This window comes from Lipotes vexillifer, unplaced genomic scaffold, assembly GCF_000442215.2.
Source record: "Lipotes vexillifer unplaced genomic scaffold, Lipotes_vexillifer_v1.1 scaffold382, whole genome shotgun sequence".
Classification (NCBI taxonomy): domain Eukaryota; kingdom Metazoa; phylum Chordata; class Mammalia; order Artiodactyla; family Lipotidae; genus Lipotes; species Lipotes vexillifer.
Genome location: NW_006780611.1, coordinates 8,180,172 through 8,194,336, shown reverse-complemented (window position 1 = coordinate 8,194,336; position 14,165 = coordinate 8,180,172). Strand labels below are relative to the sequence as shown.

The following is a 14,165-nucleotide window of genomic DNA, read 5'->3' as shown; positions in this document are numbered from 1 at the left end:
TTTCCTGCTGGGAAGTCGGCTGAGACTCAGGAAATGCAGCTCACCACTGAAACACACAGGAAATCAGAGTTTTTCAAAGCTGTAAGGTAAGCTTAATAGCAATACAGTTGATATTAATTTAAGTATTTCTCCAGCCAATCAACCTACCTGTAGCTTCAATTTAATACTAAGTTTTACCAGCTTTGAAAATTACTGATTTCTCGTGGTGAGATACTTTTACATGGTGAGCTGCATTTTCCAGGCCTTGAAACTAGTAATCATATTGTCAAGATTATGGCCTCTGTATCTAGAGTGTTATTTGTGTTATGTGCATGTTAACTATGTAAAAAATGAATGTAAATAAATACACATATACAAGTTCATATATATACATATGTTCATATAAACTATGGGGGAAAAGGAATACCTATCATCATCTTTTTTTTTTTTTTTTTTTTTTTTTGCGATATGCGGGCCTCTCACTGTTGTGGCCTCTCCCATTGCGGAGCACAGGCTCCGGACGCGCAGGCTCAGCGGCTGTGGCTCACGGGCCCAGCTGCTCCGCGGCATGTGGGATCTTCCTGGACCGGGGCATGAACCCGTGTCCCCTGCATCAGCAGGCGGACTCTCAACCACTGCGCCACCAGGGAAGCCCACCTATCATAATTTTTATTCTCCTGTACGATAGGGATTGGGGTAAGTGAGAAGGGATAGAAGTAGACAGAATTTTAGAAGAGAATTATCAGTATTAAAGAAACCACCAGATATACAATAGCCAAAGTGTTAATCACTTATCTTTCTCCACGTAGAGAAGCAAAACTTACAGAAGTGTTTAAATAATTGAGGGGTGGAGGAAGAGTCAATTATTAAGAAAAATTAAGAGGCATTTAATACTTTTTTTTAAATCTCTTTTACAAAGCCAAGGTCAGTTTGTCAGTTTGGGGTTTAAAAGTATGTTTCTATTATGTGGTTTGCTCCAAAAGGTTTCATGTTTGGAATATTTCCCCAGTACTTGCCAGTACTTTAAACTTTTGGAAAATATCTCAGTCCCTTTCCTAATTATTATACAAGTTCCATATATATGATAGACAAGTTAGAGAATACAGATAGGGCTTCCCTGGTGGCGCAGTGGTTGAGAGTCCGCCTGCCGATGCAGGGGACAGGGGTTCGTGCCCCGGTCCGGGAAGATCCCACATGCCGTGGAGCGGCTGGGCCCGTGAGCCATGGCCGCTGCGCCTGCACATCCAGAGCCTGTACTCCGCAACGGGAGAGGCCACAACAGTGAGAGGCCCGCGTACCACAAAAGAAAAAAAAAAAAAGCTCCTGAATCACTTGAAATTCATTCTTGTCATTGTGTGAGAAAACCAGATAATTCAGGGCTTTCATGTAAATAATTACTTTGATAGGGATAATGGTCATCCCTATAAATTTTACTCTTTCAAGATCCTACCTGGCTTTGTATTACCAGGATGACAACCTCTTCAAGGGTAAATTATTTATTTTGGTAATAATTATAACTAATATTTATATAGTGCTAACTGTTCTAAGTATTTCATTAACTTATTAAATCCTCCTGACAACTTTGTGAAGTGGGTGCTATTATTATCTCCACTTTACAGATGAGGACACAGGCACAGAACAGTTTGGTAGCTCTCCCCAAGTCACTCAGTAGGTTGTTAAGCCAGAATTCCAACTCAGCAAAAGTCTGAGTCCACACTTAACCACAAAACAGCACATAACACCCATGCCAAAGAATACTATATGGGAATTTTTTTAAGTCTTTTTTTTGGTATAATATTTTTGGTAAGAAGAAATTCAAGTGAGAGAAGTCTTGATGTAAAAGTTATTTCAGCTTTAGAGAGTGGTATAGTCATCCCTTGGTATCCTTAGGGGATTGGTTCCAGGACCCTCTCAGATGCCAAAATCTGCGGATGCTTAAGTCCCTTACATAAAATGGCATAGTATATGACTGCAGTCCATGCACATCCTCCCATATACTATAAACCATCTCTAGATTACTTATAATACCTAATACAATGTAAATGCTATGTAAGTAGTTGCTCATGCACAGCAAACTGAAGTTTTGCTTTTTGCGACTTTCTGGAATTTTTTTTCCAAATATTTTTGATCTGTGGTTGGTTGAATCCCCAGATGCAGAACATATGGATATGGAGGGCCAGCTGTACTTTTTTTTTTTAATGTGATAAAATTTACATTAGATGAATTGCACAGATCTTAAGTATGCAATTCAGTGAGTTTTGACAAAGGTACACCAATATAACCCATACCCCATTCAAGATATAGAGCATTTCCGTCACCCCACAAAGTCCCCTCATGCCCTTCTAGTCAGTCCCCACCTCCATCCTTAACCACTGCTCTAGTTTCTATCAACATGATTGCTTTGCCTGTTCTTGAGTTTCGTGTAAGTGGAATCATACAGTATGGACCCTTTCTGTCTGGCTTGTTTTGCTCAGTATATGCAAATAAAATCCATTGAGAGTATTTTTAAATTATTTATTTGATCATTTCATTTTTTTCAGAGAGGTCTTTTACTTTATAAAGGAAATGTTTATTAGATTTTTCTTTACCCCCATTTTCCAACTACATAGTAATAGATCATTTTATGCAGTACTTCCTTATATACAATAAAAACTCCTAATATGAAACAGAATTCAAGGGCACTGCTTCAGGCCATGTTAAAATCCTAACCTAGTTAGTTTCAGGAAATAATTAAAATACATACCTAGACTGTAGCAAAGACTTGCATCTTTCCATCCATTTTCAGTCTTCATAAAACTTTTCCTCTCTGGGTTTTCTGCCTGGCTGATAAAATATGAAGAACATTTTTCTTATTCTCTCGAGAGGCCCAATCCTAGATGTCCTGGAAGAGCTTTTCTTCTTGGCTGCACAGTCTCAGGATTGATTGTGAGACTTTGCTATTTACAGAGTCCAGATTGTGACATCTAGGCGTTTGATTGATTAAATAACTTGTTAGAGTAGCCCTTCTATCCTTAATTGACTCCAGGTGACAAAATACTGACTTTGCTTCTTAATACTTTACAATTTGACAAAGTTACCAGAATGTCTGTTCAGATGCAGTTTTATCTGAAGAAAGTCAGGCTAGATTGACTATAATGGTTAGTTCTATGATCAAAGGCCATAACAACTGCCAGGTTTACCTCTAGGGTTGAAGTTCATTGCTTTATCACACTTTTTTCCCTCCTTCAGTTGATAAGGTGTATTTTTCCTTGGATAATTTTTCTGTTGTGATGAAGAGTTCTTCAAAATTTTAGAAGTTTGGAAGCATATAGTTAATGGTCACTGTATAGTGTTTACAATTAGTAAGCTTGGGAAAATGTAGTCAGTGTTTTAAATAAATATTTCTCATATAGTCATTTGTATGAAATTAGATTCAGCAACGAGGAATGCTTTGAAGGGCGAAAAAGATGGTTTTGCAATCCTGCTTTGATTTTTAAATAAATTTATCTTTTTTTCAGAAGTTACTTCCTAATATACATATATGTATACTCTGTTATTAATGAAAATGAGAGATAACACATTGATTAATTAAGATCATTAATATTGTGAATTTTCTTCTTATTTCCAAAGTTTTTTTAAAACACAATGAATTGATTTTTTAAGTTTAGTTTTATTACATGGACCATAGCTGGGAAATGACCAAAAGCAAAGCACAGGATAGGGACCAAGTAAAATGACAAAAAGGAAAAGTTGGATAATCCACCAATTATAACCAGCCTCTGCTTTTAGGAAAGAGTATTTGCTGCTTGGGTAAATTAGGAAATTTCCAATATTGAGTAACAGTGGCAGTCTTAACATGAATAATTATTAGGGAGATAAATAGTTAAGCTGTTCTTGGGCTCTGGTATAAAGTTTGATATTCTGCCCTAGAGCCCTAGGGGTCTCTTAGCCAACTCAATCCTCAGAGAAAGAAATGTGATGTGAGCTTTTCTAGGACCAACTCTGTTGCTTTGCCTGGCCTGTAAGGCCCTCTCTTATTTATCTCTTTTGTTTCTTACCAATTTCGTTAATAAAAATGTAAATTTTTATATTATAGGTAAATAAAAGTTAAATAAAAAATTATTAATGGGATAGAACTACAGAATTTTCTGTAGAGATAAACTATGCATAGATAAAGCAACTAGACAGTTCCAAAGTAATCATAAACAGCTGAGTTGCATGTACTGAACATGAGTACTAAGAAAACTCGAAGGACTTTGATCCACTAATTTCTCTCCTGGGACTATCCCACAGAAATAAAAGCAACAGTACATAGGGCATTTAAAAGTACCCTATGTATATAAGTACAAAGATGTTCATTATTGCAGCAAAAAGCTGAAAATAATATGAATGCCCACCAGTGTGGAAATGGATCAGGAAGTTATGATACATTCCCCCAAGAAATAATATGGAGACATCAAGCAGAATGAGTTGAAGCTATGCTAGATGAGTTGGTGGGAGGGACTTCTATGAGGTATTGTTGTGTTAGAAAGGCAACATAAACACAAGACTGTGTAGTATCCCATTTTTGTAAAACACTAGCGACTCAAAAAACCCTAAATGCAGGTATATGTGTATGTGATTATATGAGTATTGAGAAAAATAGGAAAGGATACATACTAAATTACAAATATGGGGGTGGTTCTAATGTGGGTAGAAGGAGGGAAGGGGAGTGAGGTCTCAAACAATGAAGAAATGGGGGAAAAGTGTTTAACTATTGAAAGAGTATGGTATGATTACATTTATACACAACTCTAAGATGTGTATATGAAAATGAAATAGTTGACTTTAAAAAAAATGTAATTCAAAGGAACAAATCAACATGATTTGGGCTAATCAAGAAAGCCTTTTGAATCAGAAGGGTCTAAAAACAAACATATATTGAGCTCCAAGTCTTGAGTGGAATTGCTTTGGAGGGAGAAGAAATTTTAGAAAGGGGACACACTGTAAGCAAGGTAACAGGCTGGACTTATGTAAGATATAGAAGGAATTAATTTCAGAATAATTGGGGGAATGATAAGAAAAAAGTTGGCCAAGTCACCAAAGACCACATCTTGTGTGATTTCATTTATATGAAATCTGTACTATAGACAAACCCAGAGAGGCAGAAAATAGATTAGTGGTTGTCAAGGGCTGGATTGGATTCGGAGGAAACAGGGAGTAACTATTGATTGGCATGGAATTCCTTTTTGGAGTGATGAAATATTCTAAAATTGTTTAGGGTAATGGTTGCACAAATCTGTGAATATACCAAAAATCATTGAATTGTACACTTGTAAGTGGGCGAATTGTATGGTATGAAAATATCTCAGTAAAGCTGTTACCAAAAAAAGTTGGCCAGATAAGTTGAAGTCACCTGGTAGAGAACATTAAAATGTTACATTTAAATGTAAATGTTAAAGTGGCTTAAGAGTATGAATTTGATCTGACAGATGATAAAGAACCATTGTAGGTTATGAGTATGGAGTGGACTGTCCATGGTTTCCCTTTTTTAACCTCTTTTTCTCTTTATTTGGGACTTTAATTATAAGAGTATATACTCATTGAAACAGAATTCAAATAATATAATAAATCATGTTAAATAGAAAATTTCAGTTTATGTCACTCTCCATAGGTTACCACTATAAAAATTCTGATTCTTTTCTAAATTCTTTTTTCTCTTTCCTTTGTTTTTTTTTAAACATAATGAGAACATATTGTCCATCTTCTTATTTAACTTTCTTACACAGCAGTGTTTCATGGCTATCTTCCCATACTTGCATGTGGAGACTAGCTACCACAGGGAATAATAATAGTTCCCCACATCATAGAGTCATTGTAAAGTTAAAATAAGTTGATACATGTAAATAATTAGAATAGTACAGACACGTAGTAAGCGTTCAATAAGCATTAGATGTTGTTTTACTATTATTATTGTTAAGTGTAGGCTTAGGGATACAGCTTTTGTGAGTAATTGTTTTAGTAGTTCTTTTGTTTGGGAACCTAAAGTGAAAGCAGGCATAATTGCCATTTCAGAAGTGAAGCGTTCACCCAGTCATCACTGGGCTAGCCGCCAGGCAGTCTGTTAGGTACTAGTATTAAGAACTAACACATATTACAATAGCCAGGACATGGAAGCAACCTAATTGTCCATCAATAGATGAATGGATAAAGAAGATGTGGCACATATATACAATGGAATATTACTCAGCCATAAAAAGAAACGAAATTGAGTTATTTGAAGTGAGGTGGATGGACCTAGAGACTGTCATACAGAGTGAAGTAAGTCAGAAAGAGACAAACAAATACTGTATGCTAACACATATATATGGAATCTAAAAAAAAAAAGGTTCTGAAGAACCTAGGGGCAGGACAGGAATAAAGACGCAGACGTAGAGAATGGACTTGAGGACACAGAGAGGGGGAAGGGTAAGCTGGGACCAAGTGAGAGAGTAGCATTGACATATATATACTACCAAATGTAAAATAGATAGCCAGTGGGAAGCAGCTGCATAGCTCAGGGAGATCAGCTCAGTGCTTTGTGTCCCCCTAGAGGGGTGGGATAGGGAGGGTGGGAGGGAGATGCAAGAGGGAGGGGATATGGGGATATATGTATACATATAGCTGATTCACTTTGTTACACAGCAGCAACTAACACAACATTGTAAAGCAATTATACTCCAATAAAGATGTTAAAAAAATAAATAAAAAATAAAAGGAGAAAAAGCTAAAATAAAGAACTAACACATAACACTTCATAACAAAGTTTCTTTTTTTATATATATGTTTGTTTATTTATTTATTTATTTTTGGCTGCATCTGGTCTTAGTTGCAGCACACAGGATCTTCTTTGCGGCATGCAGGCTTCTCTCTAGTTGTGGTGCGAGGGCTTCTCTCTAGTGTGGCGTGCGGGCTCCAGAGCACATGGGCTCTGTAGTTGTGGTGCACGGGCTCAGTAGTTGCAGCTTGTGGGCTTAGTTGCCCCGCAGCATGTGGGATCTTAGTTCCCCAACCAGGGATCAAACCCACATCCCCTGCATTGGAAGGCAGATTCTTAACCACTGGACCACCAGGGAGATCCCACAGGGGTTCTTAATATGGGTTTTTTGCGTGCGCTTACAGGAATCTGAGACTCTTGAAACTGTATGTCAAAAGTTTGTATTTGGGCTTCCCTGGTGGCGCAGTAGTTAAGAATCCGCCTGCCAATGCAGGGGCCACTGGTTCGAGCCCTGGTCCGGGAAGATCCTACTTGCTGCGGAGCAACTAAGCCCGCATATCGCAACTACTGAAACCCACGCGCCTGGAGCCCGTGCTCCGCAACAAGAGAAGCCACCACAATAAGCCCATGCACCGCAACGAAGAGTAGCCCCTGCTCGTCACAACTAGAGAAAAGCCCACGTGCAGCAACGAAGACCCAACGCAGCCAAAAATAAAATAAACTAAATAAATTTTTTTTAAATGTTTGTATGTGCCTACATGCCGTTTAGTAAGCAGAATACATCCATAGCTTTCAAAAGATTTTCTAGGATGTCTTCAAATCCTTAAGAACCACATGCTTTATGAAATTTGATTCTCATGCCAGCCCCAAGAGGTGGATAATATTACTAGAGTTTTGAAGGATACAAAGATGGTTCTGACCATCAAAGAGGTTATGTATACCCAGCTCACTGTTAATACAAGGTAGAAAGTGAAAAGCCCTGTTAGAAAGATATTATTATGCCTTGGAAATTCAGAAGGAGAAATTTATTCTAACTCTTGAAATTGGGGAAAGCTTTTTGGCCTTAAACTCTAAAAATACTATAGCTCATTTGACAATTATCAAATGCCTACTATATTCCAGTTGTTATTCTAGGCCCTGGGAATATAACGTTGAGCAAACAGACAAAAATCTGTGTCTTCGAGGAGCTTACATTCTTTTGGCGAAGGTCTTACACAGAAAATGTGATCCTTCTCCTCACCTTGTATATTGAAACTTCAGGGCAACTTGGATTATTTGCCTAACAATGCCTTCCATATAATAATGTTTAGTAAATATTTGATTGAATGAGTAAAAGAATGAACCAAAGAGCTGGAAGAGATCTTAAGGGATCATGATCCCATTTTTCAGGCAGGACCACATGTAATTATCATTTCTTCCAAATTTTTGCAATGGAATAGAAATTTGAAACCTGGGTTATCTCCTTAATTTGCCATGTGCTATGAGGAGATTGGGCATAAATTGAAGAAATGAACTTGGGTGTCTCCATCTAATATTAAACTCTCTTAAGTACTTTGGCACTATAGAAATGCAAAGCATCACTGTTATTTGTCATTTCTAGGGGAGGTGACGCCAGGACTATCCCAGGTGGAATATGCACTTCGCAGACACAAACTAATATCTCTGATCCACAAGGAAGCACAAGGGCAGAGTGGTACAGACCACACAGTGGTACTGCTGTCCAACCCTACATACTATATGAGCAATGATATCCCATATACTTTCCACCAAGACAACAATTTCCTGTACCTGTGTGGATTCCAAGAGCCTGATAGCATTCTGGTCCTTCAAAGCCTCCCCGGCAAGCAGTTACCAGCACACAAGGCCATACTTTTTGTGCCTCAGAGAGATCCCAGTCGAGAACTTTGGGATGGCCCCCGATCTGGTACTGATGGAGCAATAGCTCTAACTGGAGTGGATGAAGCCTATACGCTGGAAGAATTTCAACATCTTGTACCCAAACTGAAAGGTAACAAATGGGAGCAGAAGTCAAATCATAGGCCAGATTGGGACTAAGACCTTCCTTGCCTGTTTAGACAAAGTTCTTCATTTCCTAAAATAATTATCATAGCAGCATTGCCCTGGGCACCATGAAAAGAATATAAATCTTGGGCTTCCCTGGTGGCACAGTGGTTGAGAGTCCGCCTGCCGATGCAGGGGACACGGGTTCGTGCCCCGGTCCGGGAAGATCCCACATGCCGCGGAGCGGCTGGGCCCGTGAGCCACGGCCGCTGGGCCTGCGCGTCAGGAGCCTGTGCTCCGCAACGGGAGAGGCCACAACAGTGAGAGGTCCGTGTACCGCCAAAAAAATTAAAAAAATAAATCTTTTCCACATGACTTTAAATATTTCATTTATTCATTTGCTAAATCTTCATTGGATTATTCATTCACAGAGACTTTTAACTATTCTAGTTTGGAATCCCAGACAGAGAATTTTAAAGTGGAGGATGAGCATGGGCTGCTTTTCAAGATTACTGACCAGTCTATTGACCTTTGATTACTACTTATCTTACTGCTTTTGCCAACTCTTCATAAAAGGGCAGTATTCTCAAAGAATGATTTATTCATCACCAGCATGAGAATCACCTGGTGATGCATTATAGAATTACAAATGCATAATAGATAATGGAAATGTAAAATCTGCAACCCCCACTCCATACCTACTGAATCAGGATCTGCATTTTAACAAGATTCTCAGGTGGTTCGTGTACACGGTTGAATTCATGCCCCTTGAAATAGTCACATTCTCTACGCTTATTCTGGTGAAATTATGATCACTCAGAATGTTTCAGGATTCCTTTTCTGGAACTTTTCAGAATGTACACTGCATTATAAACTATCCTTAGTGATTCTTACAAATCTACAACTCTAGTAAGCATTTTATTTTTTGAAGTGTCCAAAAGTCACTTAGAGCCGAATTTGATAAATAAGATAGATGATCAAGTTGGAAAATACTTGATTTTAGACAAAATAATGTATGATCGTAAAATTTTAGTCATATTCTTATAAGGTTTATAAACATTTCTGAAGTCAGTCTCTAAAAGAGAATTTCAAAACTGTTTCCAGTGATCATAGATTGAAAGTTTAAAAACCTAAAAAGGTTGGTCTGTGATTTTATAAGCTGACAGCAGATGGTCATGGTTGTTTTACTTTTTAAAAATTACAACAATTAAATTTCTATTGAAAATAAGATTAGAGTTTTACCTGTAATCTACATTTAAAATCACTTTTATTTTAAAGTGAAAATATTTAGGAGATTGTACCACTAATACATATCAGATCAAAATTTTTAGGATTTTTTCCCTCTTCGGTCCCAAAGTCCATTGTATGAAACATACATGCAAACCTTCAGACTTAGATTGTCGTGAATACTACTCATAGGTTTCTTTTTTATTATTACTATTATTTTATTTATTTATTTATTTATTTATTTATTTATTTATTTATGGCTGTGTTGGGTCTTTGTTGCTGCGCACGGGCTTTCTTTAGTTGCGTCGAGCGGGGGCTACTCTTCGTTGCGGTGCGTGGGCTTCTCATTGTGGTGGCTTCTCTTGTTGCAGAGCACAGACTCTAGGCACTTGGGCTCCAGTAGTTGTGGCACGTGGGCTCAGTAGTTGTGGCTCACGGGCTCTAGAGCACAGGCTCAGTAGTTGTGGCGCACGGGCTTAGTTGCTTCGTGGCATGTGGGATCTTCCCAGACCAGGGCTCAAACCTGTGTCCCCTGCATTGGCAGGTGGATTCTTAACCACTGAGCCACCAGGGAAGCCCCTACTCATAGGTTTCTGTCAGAAAAAAAAGAAAGGAACAAATAGAGACCTGATGTAAATGGAAAAGATTTTCATAATGAGCCTCATCTTATATCTCAGGCAAAAATTGACCATTTCCTTGGGTCTCTAAAGTGAAATGGTGAACTGTGGTTGTCTGTAATGAGAATACATGGCAGATGGAAAAGGAAGGTTTTCCTGGGTAAGTGTGGATTAGCATGTATTATCCACTATAAGAGCTCCTTTCACCAATACTGAGATTGTTTGTAAGGGATGGAACACTTTTAACCATAAGGTCATGAGCTGAGTACTTTTTTCTGTCCTTTTTTGTTTAGTTATTTAATGATGCCTCTAGCTCAGTTGTGTGGAGAGCAATTGTCATAATTGTTCTTTAACAGTTAATAAATAATAAAATCAAAGCTTGCGTAAAGCTTTAGTCTCATCTATCATCTTTATTAAAAACACTGAAGTTTGAGGGCAGAAAAAGCTGTGTATTCAGTCTCAGAATATCTTGCTATTTTCAGGGAATGGCCTTTCCAATGATTTACGATCCAATTCTTCAATTGCTTCGGTCCTGAGAGTTTGTGTTCAACCCTTTAGAGTTCTATACTACATATTTTATAGTTTTGACTCTTGTTCAAGTCATTATGACAGGTGGTATTTCTTGTTGCTGTTTTATTTTAAATCTGTTTTAAGCCGAGACACATACACTGTGGTATGACTGGATGAGGCCCCCTCACATTCAGCTCCACTGTGACTACATGCAGCAGTTGGCAGAGGTCAAAGCCAGGAGCAAGAACAAGGTTCGGGCTGTGCAGCAGCTGGTACAGCATCTCAGGCTGATCAAATCTCCTGCAGAAATTGAACGAATGCAGATTGCTGGGAAACTGACATCACAGGTATGGCTCCTACTGAAAAAGTTCTTTCCAAATTAAAAAATCTCAGCTCTTAGGGTTCAGTGAGCACCTTGAGGTTGTGTACCCAATGTAGTAATCTCATGGACATTTAGCTTCTGCTTTGATGTTTACTGAATGTGTCTAGAGACTTGCTCAGTACCTTGCAAGGCATATCAAATATCCCTCTTGTATCTTTTACCCATGATCTTAGTTGTTTCTCCTTGCAACAACATAAATTAATTCATTTTATTTCCTTTCCTTACCATATCTACAATAATAGCAGCAGTTAGAGTTTGTTAAAGAAGATTTGTAGGACCTAAAATGACAGTGCTTACAAATCTGCAGTTTATTACAGGAGAAGGGTGCAGTATAGCAACAGCATTAATGTAAGAATACCTGTCACACCCAATGGCTGTCTCACAGCCAGGTCCAGAGAAGCTGGGTGCAGACTTCTGTTGTCCTCCCTTAGGACCGGGCAAGGTGCATTTTCTCTGTGGCTCAGGGACCACAGATGCATGTATAGAACACCTGGGAACCAGCAAGCCCCAGGTAGAATCTCAGCTAGGGATTTTTGGGTTTTGGTCTCATTGGCATATTCCTGCTAGGTAACAGAGCTCTCACAGAGACCAAGTATAAACCTTTAATCTCACTGTTATCAATACTGACAGGCTGATACAAATTGTACTGACCTGAAATTTCTTGCAGTACTTTGTTTTTATTGTGGTGAAATAAATAAATAAATAAATAAATAAATTATATATATACATATATATATATATAATAAAATAAAATTTACCATTTAGCCATTTTAAGTGTACAGTTTGGTATCATTAAATACTTTCACATTTTTGTACAATCACCATGACTGCACATCTCAAGAACTTTTTCATGATTTCATGCTGAAACTCTGTGCCCAGTAGGGAGTAACTCCTCATTCCCCCTTCTTGTAGCCCCTGGTAACCACTGTTCTACTTTCTATCTCTATGAATTTGACTACTCTAGGCAACTCATATAAGTGTAGTCATACAATATTTGTCCTTTTGTTTCTAACTTATGATGAAGACATCATAATGTCTTCAGGATTCATCCATGTTGTAGCATATATTAGAATTTCCTTCCTTTTTAAGACTAAATAATATTCCGTTGTATGTATATACAGTGTTTTGTTATCCATTCATCCATTGATGGTCATTTGCGTTGTTTGCATCTTTAGGCTGTTGTGAATAATTCTGCTGTGAACATAGCAGTAAAAATATCTGGTTAAGACCTGACTTTCATTTATTTTGAATATATACCCAGAAGTGGAATTGCTGGATCAAATGTCAATTCTTTGTTTAATTTTTTGAGGAACCACCATACTGTGTTTAGCAATTCATAAGTGTTCTAATTTCTCGATATCTATGGCATTCTGGGTTTTTTTTTTTTTTTTAATAATAGCAATCCTAATGGGTATGAAGGGGTATCTGTGTTTTTTTAATACAATTTTTAAAGGTTATACTCCATTTACAGTTATTACAGAATATTGGCTATATTCCCCATGTTGTACAATACATCCTTGTAGCCTATCTTACACCCAGTAGTTTGTACCCCCTACTCCCCGATCCGTATATTGCCCCCTTCCCTTCCTCTCCCCACTAGTAACCACTAGTTTGTTCTCTGTATCTATGAATCTGCTTCTTTTTTGTTATATTCACTAATTTGTTGCATTTATTAGATTCCACATATAAGTGATATCATACAGTATTTGTCTTTGACTTATTTCAGTTAGCATAATTAATGCCTTCCAAGTCCATCCATATTGCTGCAAATGGCAGAATTATTTCTTTTTTATGGCTGAGTTGATTGTGGTTTTGATTTGCATTTCCCTAATGGTTAGTGATAATGAGCATCTTTTCATTTGCTTATTGCCCTCACAACACTGTTAATCAGTATGTTTCATGCCATGCCTTGACCAAAGTAGTGCCATGCAGAAATTTAGCAAAACAGCTCAAGCTAATTCTGGGAATTAACAGTTCACACCCCTCGACCCATTGTCAAGGCTTTTTCTAATAAAATAAATCCTTAGTTTGATAACAGTTACTTGCCTTACAATGTCATACAATGAGATAGACAATCAGAGTGCACATGCTGAATCCATTTACAATATCTACAAAATATGGGGTTGGTATAGATTTAAACAGACAGCTGAACCTTCCACTTGTACTTTCTCATTTTTTTGTACTAACCGTACAATTCTTTTGCTTCTCAAATCTATAGCTCTCTGTTCTTTTTGGCATATATTGTCTGAATTATTAAGAATCATAGTCTTTCATTAATCAGCTGTAAGTATTCATCAGACCAGTTCTGCTGCATGGGGAATAAGATCCTGAGAAGGCTTTAACTCAGTCTCCCATTATATTAGATCACTATTAGTATCTACAGTGTTAATTTTACTTATGACTCCATATTATACCTTATAACAATACCGCTGTAGTTACAGTATAAATCAGACAAAATAGTGGTGTTATCAATTTGTCCCTCCCAACCCAATCTACCTTTTCCCATATACCATGTATTATTCCTCATAGGAGTATAAATCAGAGACCATATCTGTTTTTTCAGGATTCAGAACATCTCGAGTACATAGCCAGATTTCTTCTCTCAGGTTACATGGTTTGACAGATACTGGTCCCCAGTGAGAAGAGTCCTGCAACAGAACCCATTTATCTACCACAGGAAGCACTATAATATTTAAAGTTTGTCCAGTACTCACAAACTACACTATAGGGAAAG

At 37.7% G+C, this 14,165-nt stretch overlaps 1 protein-coding gene across 1 annotated transcript in view; it reads left to right on the top strand.

The window, feature by feature from the left end:
- The window catches only part of XPNPEP3 (X-prolyl aminopeptidase 3), a 57,335-nt gene that overhangs the window by 11,401 nt on the left and 31,769 nt on the right, over nt 1-14,165 (top strand). Inside the window, exons 3-4 of the mRNA XM_007453980.1 lie at nt 8,295-8,702; nt 11,194-11,396. Coding sequence (XP_007454042.1) covers nt 8,295-8,702; nt 11,194-11,396 — 611 coding nt within the window. The remainder of the gene's footprint in view (nt 1-8,294; nt 8,703-11,193; nt 11,397-14,165) is intronic.